The 20,736-nt window shown below is 35.0% G+C and overlaps 1 protein-coding gene across 1 annotated transcript in view; it reads left to right on the top strand.

Moving 5' to 3' along the window:
- NAV3 (neuron navigator 3) overlaps nt 1-20,736 on the top strand; it is a 357,285-nt gene that overhangs the window by 106,086 nt on the left and 230,463 nt on the right. The window contains 3 exon segments of the mRNA XM_055341892.1: nt 1,559-1,676; nt 2,329-2,381; nt 19,560-19,632. Of these exon segments, the coding sequence (XP_055197867.1) occupies nt 1,559-1,676; nt 2,329-2,381; nt 19,560-19,632 (244 nt within the window).

The following is a 20,736-nucleotide window of genomic DNA, read 5'->3' on the forward strand; positions in this document are numbered from 1 at the left end:
CAATTTTAGAATTATTCATACCAAAGTATTCAAAAGTGAGTAGGGATTGCAAATTGTGGGGAAACATGTACTTCTTAGTTTCTACACTTCTTATTTATTGTGTTTTGTCCTTACAGAAACATTTATTGGTTTTATTAGAAACCAAAAATAATATTTTTGTAGTTTGCTTGGCATTCAGTGCTTATGACTAAAACAATTTGCCTTTCCAGTCTAATTATCCTAATTTCAAGCTTGCTACCTTAATTACAGATTTTCCAACTGTGTCTTTGATTCCTTTACTCTACCTTTCTGCACCTGGTATCCTCTGTGGGGAAGAGCCTTCCCTTCATTTCTTTCTCTCTTTTTAAAAAGATTTATTTATTGATTTGAGAGCACACAGGTGCGCACACACATGAGGGGAAGGGAAGAGGATGAGAATCTTGAAGCAGACGCCCTGCTGAGCATGGAGCTGGACATGGGGTCCATCTCAGGACCCTGAGATCACAACCTGAGCCTAAACCAAGAGGTGGAGGCTTAACCGACTGAGCCATCCAGGCGCCACTTCCCTTGACTTCTTATATCCGGGTTCTGCTATGTTCCCAATTCTAATTCCAGGGCTTTAATACACATTTTTATATGTATATTTCTCAATCAATTCCTCTCCTCTGCCATTATTTCAGATATTGTGTTCTTCTGTTACATCACATATCATACTCTGGCTTGTAATAAACCTATTAATATAGTCATATGAGCCACCCATAAAACTGAAACATCTTAATGCTTATTTCCTTATAATTAGATTACTTTACCTTAGTAGGTGTCTCATAACATTTGAAAAATTAATAGTGTTTTATTTTTGTGCATTTTTTTTTAACAATTCCAGCTTTTCTTTATATCCTGGTTTACTATTGAAGAGTCACCTCTGCTTTAGGACAAATCGCCAACCTTGTGACTTCTGTCCACTCCTCAATTCTATATTGTGATTTCTATGTAATAACTGTATTTGCTTCCTCTGTTTTCTTATATAAACACATTTCAGGAGGCTTAAATGGGAGATGACAGGCCAAATAAAGTGTCTTTGGCATTTGCAATTATTTCATAGCATGATGCCAAAATATTGTCACATACAGTATCTCACATGACAAAGCTAATAAAGTCTCAGAGAAACAGAAATGTTTATAATAGGTTCCTGTATAAATCAGTCCAGGTGGTTTCCTTTTACAAGGACAGACAGGATTATTTTCAATATGACAGAAAGAGGGGAAAGAGTGAAAACCCAACTGATTTGCAAACAGCAGTTTCCTCAGTAGTCATCCGGGAAGGGAGTTCTGCTGTGTCACAAGTGACTGGTCCCTGGTTTTGAAAGAGAGTGAATCATCCTCCTTTGAAACAAGAGATAAGTGGGAGAGAGAGAGCCGTATAAAATTATTTTACAACTATTTCCTTTTAAGCTATGACTTCTTGAACTGGAATGTGATCCAGAATAGCTTCCCTTTGAATCCAACATTTGTCTTAAGCATTTTTATTGTCTCTATTTTCTCTCACACCATCGTACTTCTTCTCTCCCTCTGTTCAACAGATTTACACTGACTGGGCCAACCACTACCTAGCAAAATCGGGCCACAAGCGGTTGATCAAGGATTTGCAACAAGACATTGCAGATGGAGTACTGCTAGCCGAAATCATCCAGATCATTGGTAAGACCTGCCCCCTGGGAAAAACCATGAAAGTCTCTGCCCCACCCGCCTTGGTAAAACACAATTTCAGTTGAATGCATATGAACTTGGTCCGTGTGTCTCTGAGATTAATGTAGCTCTCCCTCGATTTAATTAAAAATGTTTATGTGAGAATGTTGGAAAAAAAGCAGTTTGACTATACTTTTAAATGGCTAGAACTGTATCTTTACATACACTGAATTGTCAGAAATGAATGCTTCATTAAACCATATGTCTCCCATGTGTGCATTTCGTTAGCTGGAGCAATTCATACACTCTGAGATTCCTTGAAACTGTATCCTGATCCAGCAGGGACAATTGTGAAAGGTTTCATGTCAGCAGTCATTTGGCACAGGCTAAAGAATTAGCAGCAACTTCCTTCTCACTCACTTTTTTTTTTTTTTTTTTTTTTTGCCTGATTTGTGCATATGGAATTGGCGGCTGCTAACAAGTGTGTCCTCTTGTACACGGCTCGGGAGACAGAGTGAATGTAGCAGCAGCATTGTGCTTGTTTTTGTTTTTGTTTTTGTTTTTGTTTTATCTTAGTCTCCTTTTTTTGTGTGTGTGTGTTTCACTTCATTGCTTAAGCATGTCATTCTTTTTTTCTCTCTTTTATTTTATTTCTTGGCTTTAGCAAATGAAAAAGTTGAAGATATCAATGGATGTCCTAGGAGTCAATCTCAAATGGTAAGAATAATATTTATTCTAAAATATAATGCTTATCTTCACTTTTGATTAAATTTCTTTTGTAAATGGACTAGAAATTTCTTTTGCATGCCTTCCTGCTTAAGAAACCATTTGATCACATGCTGTCATATGTATTTCTTTGGGAACAATATATGAACAAGTGATAGCGTCAGCACAGTTGAATATGTATGACTCCTGAATAACATAGGTCTCCAAGTTGTTATCAGATCTTTACTTTTTGTGTTGTTGTCCTGATGTCTGAATAATTTAACAATGGTTTTGGTGGCAGTAAATCCCATCTTAAGTGGAGCCTTTATGTCTGAGCAACTGGTTTGAAGAACAGAACTTGCCATGCACATCTTAAAAATATATAAATGGTGTTTTCTTTGTTCCTAACAAAGTCCAGTGTAAACACATGGGCTCTTCAGCACTTTTGGAAATAGCTGCAAAGGCATGCTGCTGGGAGTTTTCTGAGCAGTGACTGATCATGAGATATGATTCATAGCCTTTTCCAGAAAGCTATTGATCTAGGGGTCTGTGTCTTTCCAAGCCCTCTTTTTGTCTTTAGCAACTGGTAAAGCTTAAGGTTTTGTAATAAAAGAAAAATAGATTGATAAACCACTGAGGAAAAAGAACTCACTGATCTCTTGATTAAATAGCCACAACTTAATTTTATAGGACAACATGAAGTACAAATACCTTCATTAAAGTTATATCTGTGGATATAATCAGGAATGATAGCCACAATCAATAAGATGAGGCTTCCTTCAAAACTCTTTTTAACACGGAATAGGCATTTTAAGTGACTGTGATGAGTTCTTAATTATCAGAGACTGGAAGTGGAAAAAAAAAATGAACTCTTTTGACATGCTTACTTGCTTTATCTAATGTCAGAGAACTGAAATCCAAAATAATTAAAGGAATGTATTCTTAAAGAGTGATTAACTAGCATGTCTGGTGTGTGTGATTAATAAACATTTTAAGGAACTATTACAGTGTCATAAACTCTGTATAACTATTGTGAAAAAATCAGTATAAAAAACAATTTTCTGTAAAATACTTCAGTTTTAAAGAAATTCCTGATCTAATTACTCTGGGCATAAGCATGACTCTTTAGAAATTAATTATAGTTTTACTGAAAATAATTATAATACCATCAGACTCTCCTAAAATAATAGCTGTGTGATACTGTAAAAGAGATGTAACCTCTCTGAGTCCCCGCATTTTCATCTGTGTAATGAACCCTAATTAGGATAAGATAATGACGTATAATTATGGGCATTCTTTACTACCTAAACTAATATGGAAATACCTAGTAGTGATGTTATAAGCTTTGGTAAGACACATTCATAAATTAACACCCGTTACAAGATTTTTTAGGGCTTTATCTTAAAGAGCTCTGTAGTCCCTGAATATCGTATATTACGTTTCTCAAACTCAACACTGGGTCTTGCTTTCATTATTTCAAACATAAAGAGGTGCTGGATACTAAAACACATCTTCTCTGTTGTTATTCCAATTTGATTCTGATTATAGAGAATCCAATAAACAGCCAAGATAATGCTTCATGACGGGGGTGGGGGGGGGGAACCTCTCCAAAACTCATAACTGTGGATAGGAATTCAGTCCCTAGATATTTATGTGAAACATCTGTACCAAAGATTCTACAAATCTGTGAAAACCTTCTCATGAGTATTAGACTCTGTTAATTTTTTATTACTTCCTACTCCTTATTAGCCCCCAAATTTCATGTAACATCTAGTATACATGTTATGTTGATATTTCTGCTTTTGATTTAAAAAAAAAACACATGCATAAAAACCAAAACCTAAGAAATATAAATGCTATGAAAAAGGTAGTTTTTTCCAGCCAAATAGTATTAGTCAGAATCACATAGAATTTTTCATAAAGAGTAACTTGTATTTTCATTTTTTTCTGATGTGGTTAAGTTTTGAATCGGAAGTTGGCATGCCCTCAGTGTGTTGATTCAAAATAATACATATGACAAAAATGTAGCTTTCAGGGGGTTGACTGATTTTTGCCTCTGTTCTTAAAAATTGGCATTGGTACTATATTATTAATGAATTAAAATTCCAGATTTTAACTGAGACAAGAAATTAAAGAGAATTATGAGAGAGCATGACTAGGCTTAAGAATTTAGTATATCTATTCCAAACAGGATGTTGCCTGTCTCTGCATTGCTTAACAACCAAGACAATGAGTGCTATCCTTACTCACAGAAATGCTTTGACTACATCCTTTTGTATATCTGATCTTTTCTTGTCTTTGCTTGCTGTTTGTGTTTAATAACAAAAGGTAGGGTAAAACTAGGTATGCTACTGTTTCTAATCACAAATTGTCTTTATTTAAATTTCAGCTTTGATATCCTTTATTGGATTGTTTTAAGCCTTTTAAGAATATAGGTTCTCTTGTGGTATGAATCTATAATATATTGATAAATATTTTGATGAAAGAACAATCAGGTAATTCATAGTGAGTCAGTTGAGCACCTGAGCTACCAGATGGAGGGACATTTGGGGATCAGAGGAGCAAATACTGAAATAAATAATACCAACAATGTCACATAGGCAGAAACAAAATACTGGGAAGGGAATAAGCTTGGTGTATTTCAGCAACAGATAGGAGACCACTGTGGTTTGAGTACAGGGCAGCGTTTGTATGGGACAATGGAAGCCTAACCACATAGGGCCAAAGTAAGGAGTTTGTTTGTCATTCTAAGTTGGACAGGGGGTCTTTGGAAGACTTTTAAACTGGGCTATGTCATGATCTGATGTAAATATTTTTTAAACTTTTTTTAAAGATTTTATTTATTTATTCATGAGTGACACACACACAGAGAAGCGGAGACATAGGCAGAGGGGGAAGGAGGCTCCATGTTGGGAGCCCGATGCGGGTGGACTCGATCCCGGTTCTCCAGGATCACGCCCTGAGCCGAAGGCAGATGCGCTTAACCGCTGAGCCATCCAGGCGTCCCTGTTGTAAATATTTTTAAAAGGATACCCTAGGTGTTTTCTGGAAATTGTAGAATATGTGTGGATGTGAGAGGTGAAGAATATAGGGAGTATAAAATGATCCCACAATTTTGACCTGATAAATTACTGTTAGACACAATTATTACAGAGGGAGAAAACAGGCTAAAGGTAGAAGAGGGAAGATGACAAATTCATATTTTGAAAGTAGAGTTTGACACGTCCATTGGAATATCAACAAGGAGGAAGTGACTTTAGGCAATTAGGCATGTGTTCCTGAAGGTGACAAGTAAGGTATTAGAACATACCTAGTACATAGGTAATGATTGAAGTCATGGAAAAGGATGGGATCTCAACAGAAGGCCTGTATAAAGTCAGGAGGGAAGAAATTTGAGGTTCTCACATTGGAGAATACCATAAATATGTTTAGCAACAGTGTAGAGTCAGAAAAAAGGAAAGAATGGTGAAAGAGTGAGCCCATCTTTAAAGGGATAAATCCACAGATGTGGGGTGTGGATCCTTAGGGTAGTTATGATAGCTTAAACTGGAGTACTTGGACTAACCCAGTGAGATTAGGGCAAGGTAAGATGAGCAGAATGTGGTAGATGTTGTCAGATGCTACTTAGCCAACTAGTTGATGTGCTGAAACAAATATCTTCTATAGGGTAACCATCTGTTAAGGAATAATAGAGATGCACATATCCATTGAGTCTTGAACAGTCTTTCTAGGAGTTTCCTGTCAAAGAGAAAAAAAAATATATGTATATATATATGCAGAGGAGGAAGGAGGCTCCATGCTGGGAGCCCGATGCAGGTGGACTTGATCCTGGTACTCCAGGATCATGCCTTGAGCCAAAGGCAGATGCGCTTCAATTATGCTATACAATTTTATATATATATATATATATATATATATATATATATATATATATACACACATATATATTTATATATACATATATAATATATATACATGTATGTATACATATATACATACATACATACGTATATTCTGAGAGGAAGGAAGAATGAAGGGAGTTTTTGGAAAAGGGGAAGTAAGCAGGGAAAGAGGAAGCAGTAGAGAGGAGAGGACCCAGGGGATTGAGGAGACAATTGATGATAACAAATCCTAGAGGAAGTGGCAAAGGAAGAGATTTGAAGTCTGTGTAGAAGGTACAATGCTGGAAAAGAAGGGGTACATTTTCCTTTGTGTCATGTTGCAAGAGGATATGATTGTGTGAAATGTGAATATCTGAAAATGTATTAAATAGAAATTGAAGGAATTCATCAATGAGATAACTTCAGAATATTAGAGAATAATAATGTGCTTTTTTCCTTGGGATTTTCTACATTACCTTATAATATAGAGAAAAATTCAATTATGATATCTCAAAATAGATGAAAAAATTAACAATAGAGCTTTCAAATTACATGGGCCAAAGAAGCATATTTAAGAGAAATATGAACTTGTCCTTATGCCAATTTATTAGCGTAATTATTGAGAGATCGTGATTCATGTTTATTCTAAGTCTCAAAGTCATGGTTATCTTTCCTTAATAAGCTTGAGACTAAACTCATCCTGAAAAAACAGAACTGGTTTGAGGAGCTTATTCAACACTATAATTAACCTTATCCAAAGATGAAGTTACTATTATGGATTGCACCTGTTGAGTAATTTCTAGGTGGGTGGTATCAGAATTCAAAATCTATGCTGCATGCCACACTTTGGTGAGATTACATGGGGAAATAAATTAGTAAACTATAAATACTAGGAATGTCCAGAATGCCCAGCAGATTAAAAATAGCAGAAAAATGCCCAACATGTATTTGAAATGCAGAGGCACAAGTGCTAGCTAGGTTCTTAGACAAAAATGTAAGACATGTAAGGGAAAAGTTGTGAAGACCAATTTTCCTTTATGTTAAAATAGGCTTTACAATGAAGGATCTTTACAAACGCATAGAGAGATGAGGAAATTTGATTGTTTGATTATATGAAGTAAACCAAGATTTTGATTATACCAGATAGCTGAGGATCTGACAAATAGGAGTCACAATTGCCCTTCCTTTTTGCTGGCTCCTCCCATGACCTCAGTGTAATAGCTCAATTGTTTTTCGGCCACAATTTTCAATCTTACTTTCTAATGTATCACGTTGCTTAAAATTTGCTAATAGGAGCATTTGGGGAATGCGATGCCTCTGCCTCTTACCCTCTCTTTTTCCTCGAAGATAGAAAATTCAGTTTCCTTTTCCCTTGATTCTCCAGTTCCAGGTCCCACATTGTTGTGACTTCCAGAATAGTAGACTGTTATGATTTTATAGGCATTTTCATTCCATCTCAATAGTTTACACTTATCTGGACAGTCCTCCTAGTCAAAGTATTTTATGCTTTTGTCAGTGTTCTGTCCCTTAAAATTTTAATTCTTTTAGCCACTGCTTGTAATTGCTTCTCTTTTAAAGGATCTATTTAGGTAAGATAGGAAGATAAGGTTTCTAACCAAATAGGGAAGAGATAAAATATTGGAATGCTCTTAAAGATTTAATAAAATCTCATAAATGGCACACTGCAGCATTCTAGCACTATGACTCAGAGGAGTGGAATATTGCTAAGTTAGTCCATTCACATGATCCCCTGCCATTTTTGAAACTGTTCATCTTCTGGAATGGCTAGAAAAAGATAGCTTAATGAAGACAAATGCTTTCCTACAAATAGAGCTCTGATCTCTAAAGAAATGCTAAGTGGAAATTTCTGCTTTCTAGTTTTCTTCATAATTTTATTATTTTCCTATAGGTTCAAACTTGGAAGAATAAGTATAAAGTGCTAAAATGAAGAAATATATCCTTAAGTTATTAGAATAGTGCCCTGATAGTTTTTAAAACCAAACTTGTCTCTAGAAGTAGCTCTGTATTGTTAGCAAAGTTCAAATGAAGAAATGATATGGAGACAATGAAAGGAAGCATGTTAAGTTGAAAGGGCAATGGTCACTGAAATTCTGATTCGGACTGTGTGGCCCAGGAAAAAATCCAGTGAATGCTCAGTCTCTGCTCATTTCCACATTGAGGGAATTAGACCAATGAAACTCTGAGTGGCTAGATTGATTTAACAAAACACCAAAGACCATGGTTTCTGTTCACTCTTTTATCTTAGAGCTATATTTGGGTTTTCATTCTTTATGGCTTTTTTGAAAGTATCTTCATAGTAAGGTGAGAAAAATATTTTCTAAAATATTTGAGTCCAGTTTACAAAGAAAAAGAATAGGGCAGCCTTGGTGGCTCAGCAGTTTAGTGCCGCCTTCAGTCCAGGGTGTGATTCTGGAGACCTGGGATCGAGTCCTGCATCGGGCTCCCTGCATGGGGTCTGCTTCTCCCTCTTCCTGTGTCTCTTCCTCTCTCTCTCTCTCTCTCTCTCTCTCTCTCTCTCTCTGTGTGTGTGTCTCTCACGAATAAATAAAATCTTTAAAAAAAAACAAAAAGAATAGTTGCATGGGAATCATACTTTTATGGGAGTTGTCTGGTCCTCCATTAAGAAATGAAGTAAATGTCGAAAATACAAGAATCCTTTTCCCCATTAGCTTTAATTCATAGAATAAATAGTGTAAATGTTCTCAGGAGTATCAATATTTAAATTGGTTCATGCCACTAGTAGGACAAATACAAATTGAAATAATGTAATTTTGAATTGAACTCCAGAGTCTGTGTAATTTTTTTTCTTTTTTTTTTGGAGAAAATAGATATATTTTTTCTTTAATTCGAGGAAAATTAGTAAGCTTTATATATGCATATATAATAACCATTGGGAGCTGTAGTTAATATTTCAACTATATATTAGAATATCAATCACTTTCTTTAACATTTAGCATGTTCTTTATCCTGATATATTTTTTAAAACATTTATTTATTTTAGAGGGAGAAAGAGAGAGGGAGGGGGAGCACGAGTTGGAGAGGGGAGAGGAGGCAGAGGGAGAGGGAGAGAATCTCCAGCAGACTCCATACTGAGCACGGAGCCAGTTGCAAGGCTCGATTTTATGACTTGAGATCACAAGCTGAGCCAAAGTCAAGAGTTGGATGCTTAACTGACTGAGCTACCCCAGGCACCCCTATCCTGATATTTTTAACTTAATTGCTGTAAATTGTTTCTCACCACTAGGCCATAGCCCAGTAAACACAAAGTATAATCATACCTATTATTAGAAAGTATGTTTCTAACAATCCTTCCACAAATTTAGTTTTTATTATTTTCAATAATATAGTCTTTTTTTTAAAGATTTTATTTATTTATTCATGAGAGACACAGAGAGAGAGGCAGAGACCCAGGCAGAGGGAGAAACAGGATCCTTATGAGGATCCCAATGTGGGACTCGATCCTGGGACCCTGGGGTCACGACCTGAGCCAAAGGTAGATGCTTAACCGCTGAGCCACCCTGGCGTCCCAATCTAGTCCTTTTAAAAAGGACTTACTGCTCCATGTTTTTCAGGCTCATTCTTGAAATTTCATAGAAAATGACCACTGATAATAATCAGTGATAAAATATATAAGAGCAATTTTAAAAACCGTAGTTTGAAAAAAAACTAAAAAAAATAAAATAAAAAAATAAAAAATAAATAAAAACCGTAGTTTGACAAATAGTGTACTAAGATATGAGGCCATTTTGAATGAAAACTATGATATTCTTAAGATTCTATAACAATTAAATAATGTTATAAAAATAACTTCTAGGAAAAGAGAAAAAAGGAAATAAAATAGGGAGAATCTTCTTCATTTGATCTCATTATAATGATTTGAAAAGTTTATCTTGGATGAGATAAATTATTTGCCAATCAGTAGAAAGCCCTAGTTACTTTATGACATTATATTTAAATGATTTTAATATTAATGAGTTAAACTGACTCATCTGGATAGACACAGATAAAAATTCATGAAATACCTTGGAGGAATTATATTGCACAGTTGATTTGTATTAGCCATGTTTCAAACTGCAAAAATATTGGGAAGTCATATCATAGAAACTAAATTGTTGAGTGATCAGCAATATCAGTTTTACTTATTGGTTCACTTAATGATCGAATGTCAGCCATGTGTGTCTGGTGCTGTGCTTGGATGATTTGCTTGCATTTTTCATTTAGCATCACCGCAAACCTGCAAAGGAACGAGGTCTCACTGAGCCTGCCTATTAAAGGGCCAGTATTGGGTCTCATGTCTCCGAGTTTAGACTAAATTACTTTTTATAAAACTTATTAATAAACAAACTTAACAAAATTCAAGTCTTTGGATTTTCAACCTCTTCTCTGCTCCTTCCACCTCCTCCCCTTGGCCTCCTCTTCCTCTCTCCCACTTCTTTCTTCTTTAATATTTCGGTCTCTCACCCTTCCTTACTCCCAACCATGCAAAATTAATTATTTTTCTTTAAAACTGTACTGGTCTTTCCTATCTATAGAGGTGTATAAACTTTGGTTAGGGTGGGAGGGGGTGGGTATATGAGATAAATAATAGTGTATAGATTTTGTGATGAAATTATGCATTTGGCAAATCATTTCATCACAAAATGGCAAAATGACAAAGATGTAACTTTAGTCCTATATGTAAATAAACATTATTTAAGTTTAGGGCAAATTTATAACTTTGTTGTAGAAGAGTAAGATTCTTTTGTTTTGTTCTCTAAAACAAACTGAAAAAAAAAAAGAAAAAAAATAAAACAAACTGAAAAGCAGGAATTCATTAAAACCCACAGAGTATATCTTCAGGTCAATGAATGCTGATAATAATTTTTTAAATAATTTCATTTATAAAATTTTATCTTGGTAATTATAGCCTATGAAGATTAAATACCTATATATATTTTTAAAGATTTTATTTACTTATTCATGAGAGACACAGAGAGGCAGAGACATAGACAGAGGGAGAAACAGGCTAGGCTCCCTGCAGGGAGCCCAATGTGGGACTTGATCCCGGGTCTCCAGAGTCACACCCTGAGCCAAAGGCGGCGCTAAACCGCTGAGCCACCCAGGCGTCCCCTAAATACCTATAATTGACCAAAATATTAAACAATGTTCATTACTCTCTAAATACCAGTCAGTTAGAATAGTAGAATTCTGAACAAAAATAATATTTATCTGATAAAATACTAATAGATTTTCCATATCTATATCCATACCTATATATATGTAAGTACACACATCTATCTGTCTACATTGTGTGTATATATATATCTATATATATATATATAGTTGCTCATATATTATGTGGAAGATGGTTTTATATCCATTTCATGGATAAGGAAGCTGAGGCTTCAGGAGAGTGAAAACTTTCTCAATTTCTTACAGTGTATAAGTTGCATAACTAGGATGCAAATCCAGTTTTACTTGGCTGCAAAAACTTTTAATTATTATACTCTACTACTTAATTAATAAACTGACTCATTGCAACTAACAGCAGACCAACTCAGTACAAAAACAAACTGCAGAGTGGAACAAAATTACTCTCTCCCCCAACCTGTCCCTCTCCAAGTTACACAAAGTCACTTGAGATGGAAAGGGGAAATGTGTGGTTTAGCATTGCAATGACATGAGGCACCTAATTTAACTGCATATTTTATCTCCCCTCCCCGAAGACCTAACAAATCCAAACTCGGAGGGGGAGGCCTGGAAATCAGCATGCTCACAGATCCCAGCAGCTCACCCTTAGCCTTGCTAACTGTTGGTATCTACTACTTTATTGACTAGATAATTGAATTCATTTTCTGTGGCTGCTGTTACAAATTATCACAAACTTGGTAACTTAAGACAAAAATTTAATCTCACACAGTTCTGGAGGCCAGAAGTCTGGAGTCAGTACCTCAAGACCAAAATCAAAGCATCAGCAGTTTTGTGCTCCTTTCAGAGGCTGTGGAAGAAACGCACTCACTCCTTGCCTGTTCTAGCTTCTGGTGGCTGCCAGTGTTCTTTGGCTGGTGGCCACGTCAGCCATTCTGTATGTTATATACCAGGGCATAAAAGTGCACTGGATATTTGAGATTGAATTTGGAGGCATTTCAGTCTTGTGAACTTAGAGTATGTATTGAACAAAGAGATCTTGCATAGTATTTCTGTCTTTGCCTTCCCACTGCAGGGAAGGCATCATCTTTATATTCAACCAAATATTTATTGAGCACCTATTTTGTGCCAGGCACTGTATCCTAGCTGTCAGTCATGTTGAGAGCTTGAGTCAGAGGCTCAAAATGTCTGTCAGAATGTCTAAATTAGAGTTGTAGGAACTTGTGGCAGGGAGAGCTAGTTCATTGGACACTGACAGGGTTGAATTTGAATTCTGGCTCTGCTGTGTTTTAGCTGTGCACATTTATAAAAATTATATTATCTCTCTAAGTTTCTACTGAATGGAAAAATTATTTAAAATTTACCAGAGTGGATGGTGACGTTGAAAAGAGTTTTGGATTTGGAGTAAACAGTATATGGGCTTAAAACTCTGTATGAACTCACTGTGCTAGGTTGTTGACAGGTGGGGAAAAAAGTAGCTTCCAAGGCATTTTCCCTGCTTCCATTCTTGACACGTAGTGTAGGGTTATTCTAAATGCAACTTGTTCACCTACTATGTTGTGAAGATAATGTGTTAAAAATGACATTGTTAAGTGAAATACACAAAAGTAGAATTTTGAAAAACCAGAGAGCATTGCAGATGGTATGAGTAGAAATTGAGGTGTGAAATTTATTAGTAAATCCGTTGTATGTGCTGTGTGATCATATGAAATAGATATCTTCAAAGCAGCACTGACTATTTCTTTTACACAAAACACACCACTAGCTCCCTGAGCTTTGAGACCAAGCCAGACTCCTACCGGCCTGGGGCATATTCCCAAGCTAGCCTCTGCCCATCATCAGGTTCTGTGGCCCTGTCTCCTGCCATTAGATTCTCCAGATTTCAAGGTTCTTGTCCCTGGAGTCCCGTCTGGTGATCTCTTCTCCTACTTTTGGTCATGAAACTGATCGAAGGTTATCAACTTTTGGAGTAGGCTTTTGTCACATTTGGTAAACAGTGAAGTTATGAAGAAAGATTTAGGTGCAGTTCTCCCTTAACATTTCCTGCTATTCTGAATTCTTTGCCACTCACTTAACTTAGACGATTTTTCTCAACCATGACCAGTTGACATTGTGCTCCTCCCTCGGATTCACCTCATGGCACATCCTCTAATTTGGTTAGCTCTTCCTAACCTTTCAGGGACTAGCTCAGACTTCTCTTTAAAGAGAAAAATGTGGGGATTAATGACATAGGCTCTGTTTTGATACATTCTCTCTGTGTGATCTCTGAGTGTGTCAGTTTAATTTTCTGAGCAACATCTTTCTCATTGTAAAAAGGTATAGTAATGGCAACCTCAGATGAAAATATCTTTGTAACTGTGTTAAGTAAGTCTTAGTTACTAATAACTTTCTCATTTCCTAGTACTTGACCTCTAGTCCAGAATAGGCTTCTGCATGCTTCTCCAGGAGTCTGTGTTTCTCTGACCATAGCATTTCTTGCACTACATTGGAAATATCTCTCTGTCCTATAAAACTATATATTTTTAAGGACTTGGACATGTTCAACGAACAACTAATTGTTGAATGAGTGAATGCAAACAAAATTAAGAATTTTAATCAATGCAAAAATACTACTGCATTTTTTAAGGTCTTCAGACGAATGTATATCTGATTAAAATCTTTGGCTAAAATTTAAATTATTATTTGAATCCCATGAAGGATGGGAGTTCACTCAAACTGAACGATTTTACTGATTTTTTTTCGTTGAAATCACATTTGTTTAATTAGTTTATATAGTGACACTACCAGTACACATTTATAATGAAAAAGTGGGACATGTAGTTAATCAAAAATAGCACAAGTCACAAGAGAATCTATCATCCGGAGATAACAAAAGTTAAATTCGGCTTATATTCTTCTAGACATTCTGTTTGTATGATTCATAACAGCATTATCTAGCACTCCAGGCATGCCTTAACCGGATGAATTACATCTGTAGAGAGAACTCAGACTCTGAAGTATTGTATCTGCTACCTGGTGTACAATTATTTAACATTTTCTATTGCAGTGTTTTCAGAATCCAAGTGGCAACAAATGCTTTTCAATTCTAGGTCAAATTCAGCTCTGTCAGCATAACTGTAGAAAGTGAAGCCTGGCATGATCTACTCTAAAACATCTTTATGAACAATTTTGCTCTTGGTTGCTCTGATGGGCATGCCCAGCCCTCCTTCTGACACTTGTCTACCGTATCAAAGTCAGACTTAGACTTCAAATTTGACCGATTCTTCTCTGAAGCTTTTCCCAGCTGTGTAGTGAAAATTGATAAGTCCATTCTCTCTACTGCCATAGAGTATTGTTTATAATTTTTTTTAGAATTTATCATATTATGCCTTGTGTTAGCGTGATTTATCAGTCTTTTTTTTTGTCTCCAGCTATTTTGCAAGCTCACAAAGGCAAAGACTGTATAATTCATTTTTATATCCCTTCACCATCTAGCAGAGCTCTTTGCATGTAATAAACAGTCAGTTCTTGCTGAGTGAATTTATCATTCGTTGTTAGGTCTTGGTGCCATGATTTAAATGGAATCACAAACTATAAGGTTGATATTAATCATACCCAGATATTTAGGACCTAAATGTAGTTCTCATTAATTATCCATAAGTAAAAGTGAAAGAAACATGTGAATGGACAAGGTATAACTTTGTTAATACTGTGAAAGATGCCTCAAGTCACAATTTCTAAAACAGGTAATACCAGTTTTGTAGTAAAAATACTAAAAGGTAAGTGTCATAAAACATGCAGCTTAAAGTGTGAATTCAATAAAGAACTGTGCTAATTAAAAATTCTATATTTTTCAGAATACTTTATTCAACAATGAAGTAAATAAATACAAGTATTTCCAGTTTATCTTCTAACTATGTTAATATGTTGAGAATACATATTGACTCTCAAGTTTAAAAAACTTTGAAGGCACAAATACACTGATGACTGTATTGAGTGTCATAAGTGAAGATAATAAAAACACATTTTCCTCATTTAAAACCCAATTTGTGATTTAACAGTATACATGCTTACATTTAGCAAGTTCATAAGGATCAGGATAAATGTACAATTATGAAATTAGACAATCAACGAAATTTGTTTTGAAAAATGCCTTTCATTATTCATGGGAGTGTGGAAAATATTGGAAATGAGTCAATGCTCTTTAGAAAATATGAGGATAATGGCTATGTCTTGAAATTTATATATGCAGCACTGAGCAGAATTCCATGCATAAAATAAATTTGATAAATGCTTAATGAATGAATAATTAAAGGATTGGATTTTATAAAACATAAAATTAAATGGTAATGCTTCAAAATACTACTATTAATTATACAAATATAAACTACTGAGGTACAAAAATATGAATCAACTGCTATTGAATTTGTGTCTTTGATAGGGAAAACACACACAGCGGTCCACTTTCCTATTTATTCGAGCAAAACTGTCTTTTTCTTAGGCATTGTGTTAACATTCAATATTTTCATAGAATCCAAAAGCCTCAAAGCTCATTGTACCAGACATTTTGAAAATTCTGACTAGATGTTATTGACTGGATTTAGAACTTAGAAACTGGATGTGATTGAGTAGATTTAGAACTTAAAGATTTCCAGTTTTATTTTCATTACAAAGTCAATTTTTATATATTTTGTGTGGCCATGCTTAAATTTAACAGGTAAAGAGAGGCAAAGTGGGTGCTCTGGGCCAGTAAAATGTAAGCCACAAATAGACCCAGAAAATTGTGCGTGACATAATAGTAGGCAAGTGAAAGTCCTGGGAGTGACTGTCACACGCTATGGACGTGACTATTACTTGAGCTATATGAGAAGTGTATTGCCCACTGAACTGAGAGTTAATTTCTCTATATTACTGCCATAAGAGGATATGTATATAAAATACCACAGGCATAAAATGTAAAATGCATGCATTATGTAGTATTATGGTCATCCTTGACTCTTCCTCCTTCTTGTATGCCATAGCTTCCCACTAATATTCTTCAACTTATACCCAGAGTCTGGATCACCTTCACTGCCCCCACTGTTGTCTGAAACACCATCATCATTCACTTAATTACTGGCAAAAGCCACCCATCAAGTTTCTGTACTTCTGTCCTTGTCTGCCTTTCTTTTCAGTAAGACAGAAGGCTCTTCATTTTATTTTTATTTTTAATTGAAGTAAAACATACATAAGGTACTCTACTGGGAATTAAGGTAAAACAAATGTAGAAAGTGTATAACGTACTCCAGTCTTAAGTATATAGCTGATTGATTTTTTAATATGTATATACCTGTGTAGTCACACTCAGGTCCAAACAAAGGTCACTTCCAGTGTACCTGCTCCCCCCATATGACTTTCGATTACCAGGCCCTTCCAATGTTCATCACTGTTCTATTTTCAGTGTTTGCTCTTGGACATCTTGAAATTCATGGATATTGGGGATAAAAGAGGATATACTCTTTTGTTGGATTCTTTTGCTCATCGTTATATGAGATCTTCTCTGAAAGTCAGTTGCCTCATCTTTAAAGAAGAAGAGGAAGGTAGACTGACACCAGCAGTTAACATTTGAAATCAACTGAAGTTTAGTCCCAACCCAAAGAGTTCTTGATGTTTATTGTCTGGAGTCAGGCACAGAGAAGTAGCATAATTTTTAAAATCCCAATGAAAATTGACCCTACAGACTCTAAATCAAATAATCTCTCTCTCCTTCTTTCTCCCTCTCTCTCCCTCTCTTCTCTCCCTCCCTCTCCCTCCCTTGTCCCTCCTTCTTCCTCTCTCTCTCTCTCCCTCCCCCTCTCTCCTCTCCATCCCTCTTTTCCCTTTCTCCCTCCTTCTCTGTCTCCTTCTTCCTCTCTCTCTCTCTCCCTCTTTCTCTCTCTCTCTCTCTCCCTCTTCCTTTCTCTCCCTCTCTCCCACTCCATATACTTATGGAAAGGAGTAGAGGGGTGGAGGGGGGAGAGAGAGAGAGAGAAGGAGGGTAGAAAAGGGGGAAAGGGGGAGAGGGAGAGAATAAGGGAGAGAAGAGAGAGTATTTTTTTCTCTGCTGTATTAGGGCCATGTTAATTTCCCTTTCACATGTTGGGGGCATGCTGAGAGAGTTCTTTGTCTTCAATACCCACTCCAGGCACCAGTTTATTTTTTAAATGGTTTAAATGGTAGCCAAAAAAACTATCTAGCAATCCTATTATAGATGCTATTTATTAACCTTTTGTGGGTCTTATAGTGAAGTAATCTGTTCATGTATAATAAATGTGACTAAAATTTAGGCAATAATAGCCAGTGAACATTTTGCTGTAAATAACATATGTTTGGACCAGGAATAATCTTATTTTCTGTAAACAATACATAATGGATAGGAAATTGACAACATCAGACTATTATGACCAACATTTAAAAATACTCATTTCAATTCTCTTAGTATTGGATCACAATAATTGTTTGGTGTTTCTTTTGCTACTTTCAATGGTCCTAAAAAAGAAAAGTTTAAAAGAACATTTTAGATGAATACAGTAGAACATCCTGTTTTGTCCATTTCTTTTCTTTCCTCCTGATTTCCTTCCTTATACAGTTTCATTTTCTAGTAGCGAAATGAAATGTAAAGAAAGGAAAGGATTTAAAAGATATTTTTAACTCCATGGCCTTATTGGATATTCAGATGCTCATGGGCAAAGCAAGATCTCTTTGGTCATATTGTATTCAGTGACTTCAAATCCATTGTTTTTCAGTAGAATAATTTCGGTAAAGCTTACTTTTTTAATGCTTATTTTTAAATAAATTAATAAAAATCATTTTTCTTAAAGCAAGTACATATATCTCGTTTTTAAGCAAAGAACATCTCATTGAATATGAACTTAGTTTTGCATAAAATTACATTAAAAATGATTGTAAATAGTTGTTCATTTTATAAGGACAGATTCTTTATCTTTTTTTTTTTCTTTTTATTTTCTTTAAGAGACATTTTGACCTTTGCTGTAAAGCTAAGCTAGAGAGGACATTGGCAGAACTTTGTGTGTCCTTATACATAGCTTTGGATGAGAATTTAAGAAGACAGAAAACAATACCTTGCCAAGTATTAACTTTAAATCTTCTATTTACTTTAGAATTTCAAGATTTATGGAATACCAGAACAATCCAGGGAGATGACTCATAAAGAACTAGCACTTTCTAGTTTCCTACATCCTTTTTAAAAAGTCTTAGCTGTTTAACTTTGCTGTCTAGCACCATGATCAATATGGAGATCAACCTGTGAATTAACATAAATCAATCATTTAAGGCTTTTTTTTTAAAGGTTTATTTATTTATTCATGAGAGACACACACACACAGAGAGAGAGAGAGAGAGAGAGGCAGAGACACAGGCAGAGGGAGAAGCAGGCTCCGTGCAGGGAGCCCGATGCGGGACTTGATCTCAGGTCTCCAGGATCACACCCTGGGTTGAAGGCTGCACTAAACCGCTGAGCCACCCGGGCTGCCCTTTTCATTTTGTTTTTACCTATCATTCAAAGTGGTTACAAACTGGTGTTCATATCAAAACTAACTGTTTAAAAGCCATGGCATCACAATTTTAAATTACAAATACCTATATTTAATCAGAGAAATATACAACTATAGACTCTAAATCAAATGATCTAGAAATGATCATTCTATCAAATGATAGAAATACAAATACAGTTTTTAAAATAAAGACTAGGTTATGGTTTCAGATGAAAATATGCTTTATTTATTTCATTCTATGTCATCCCTTCTGACATAATGACCTAACGTCACTGGCTGAATCCCATTTACCCACACCCTACAACTTGCATTAAGCAACAGTCTCCTCCTGTATGGATGCTTTCATTGAGTCTTAGTTGTGAAGCACAAAAACCAGTTTTATGTTAAGTAGGTGGGTTGCTAATCTGTGAGAATGCCATTCTTGATCAGGCCTTTATGAATTGTTTGTGAATACCAAACTGGACAATGCAAGCTTTATATTCGTTCTACAATTAGCCAAAATAATTCTAGTTAAACTCTGGTAAAGATCTCTAGAATGAAATGAATGTAAAGTATTCATTCTTTATCTTACCCTCTGGTTTCATTTTAGCTCATTTGTTTATTTAAAATAACCCGCTAAGTTGCTTTTTCACTGCTTTTTCATGTTACAGATTGAAAATGTTGATGTCTGCCTTAGTTTTCTAGCAGCCAGAGGAGTAAATGTTCAAGGTCTATCTGCTGAAGGTAAGAAAAGGCACAGTTGTCACCAATATCACCCAACTCTTAAAAAAAAAGAAATGTTTTTGTATTGCAAGAAATGTAAAGTGGGAGTACCTAGATCCTTGATATGTGAAGGAAATCAGTACAGTTTCCAAAATAATAGAGACATAAATGTAATGGTTATTAATGTATGCTTTAATTATTTATATGTTCCATATTTTGCCAAAAGTGTTATTTTCTTGACTGAGTGTGTGAGAGAGGGGTAAGTTCACAAAACATTTTTATGTTATTACCAGTGTATATAGTATTTTTAGTCTTAAGGAGAGGGATGGATGGATATATAGATAATGCTAGATCATAGATGAACCTAAATTCAGGTAAAAATAATATAATTAATTTGCAAATATCACTTTATCAATAATATCAAATTAGCAGTCTTATTAAAATATTTGGTAAATTTAAATAAATCATCATGAGTTCTTAAATAATTAGTACTAACAGTATTTAATGACTGTCATATGTAAAAGCTTTAAGTCATTAAAGGTTTAAAAGATCATCACTAAAATCAAAATATAGAAAAGTGGAAAAAAGCTGAACTTGTTCTGTCATTTTTTTTTTCTGAATCTTTTTCTTTCACATATATTTTTAAGGAAAACTTTTCAAGTACTCTAACAAAATCTAGTTGCTAAGGTTATGAAATAACAAGACCTTTGAGATCTGCACTAATAATCACCATTTTATTAGAATATTAATTTATGCATTTAAAAATTCTGCTAGATACTGGTATATACTTTGATGATTTAGATTGGTTAATGTTTCTACTTTTGTCATTTGCTCTGAATAGCTTTTTCCCACACACACACTAGAAATATTAGATCTAAAGTTTTAAAATTTTGTTGTCATTGGAAAAAGGAATTATTTGGTTTCTGAAATACAATGAATATTTAATAGAATTATTGAGTTTTCCCAAGTTTTCTTCTATTTTCTTTTTTTCTTGTTTAAATTTCCTTTGTCTTTTACATTTATGTGATATGTTGTGTAATACTAAATTACACATGTAATGGCCAAAAAGCTAAGGTTCAAACCTAACTGCTGGTTCTTACCTTAGAATAAAAGGTGATAAAACTC

This window comes from Nyctereutes procyonoides, unplaced genomic scaffold (assembly GCF_905146905.1).
Source record: "Nyctereutes procyonoides isolate TBG_1078 unplaced genomic scaffold, NYPRO_anot_genome, whole genome shotgun sequence".
Lineage (NCBI taxonomy): Eukaryota > Metazoa > Chordata > Mammalia > Carnivora > Canidae > Nyctereutes > Nyctereutes procyonoides.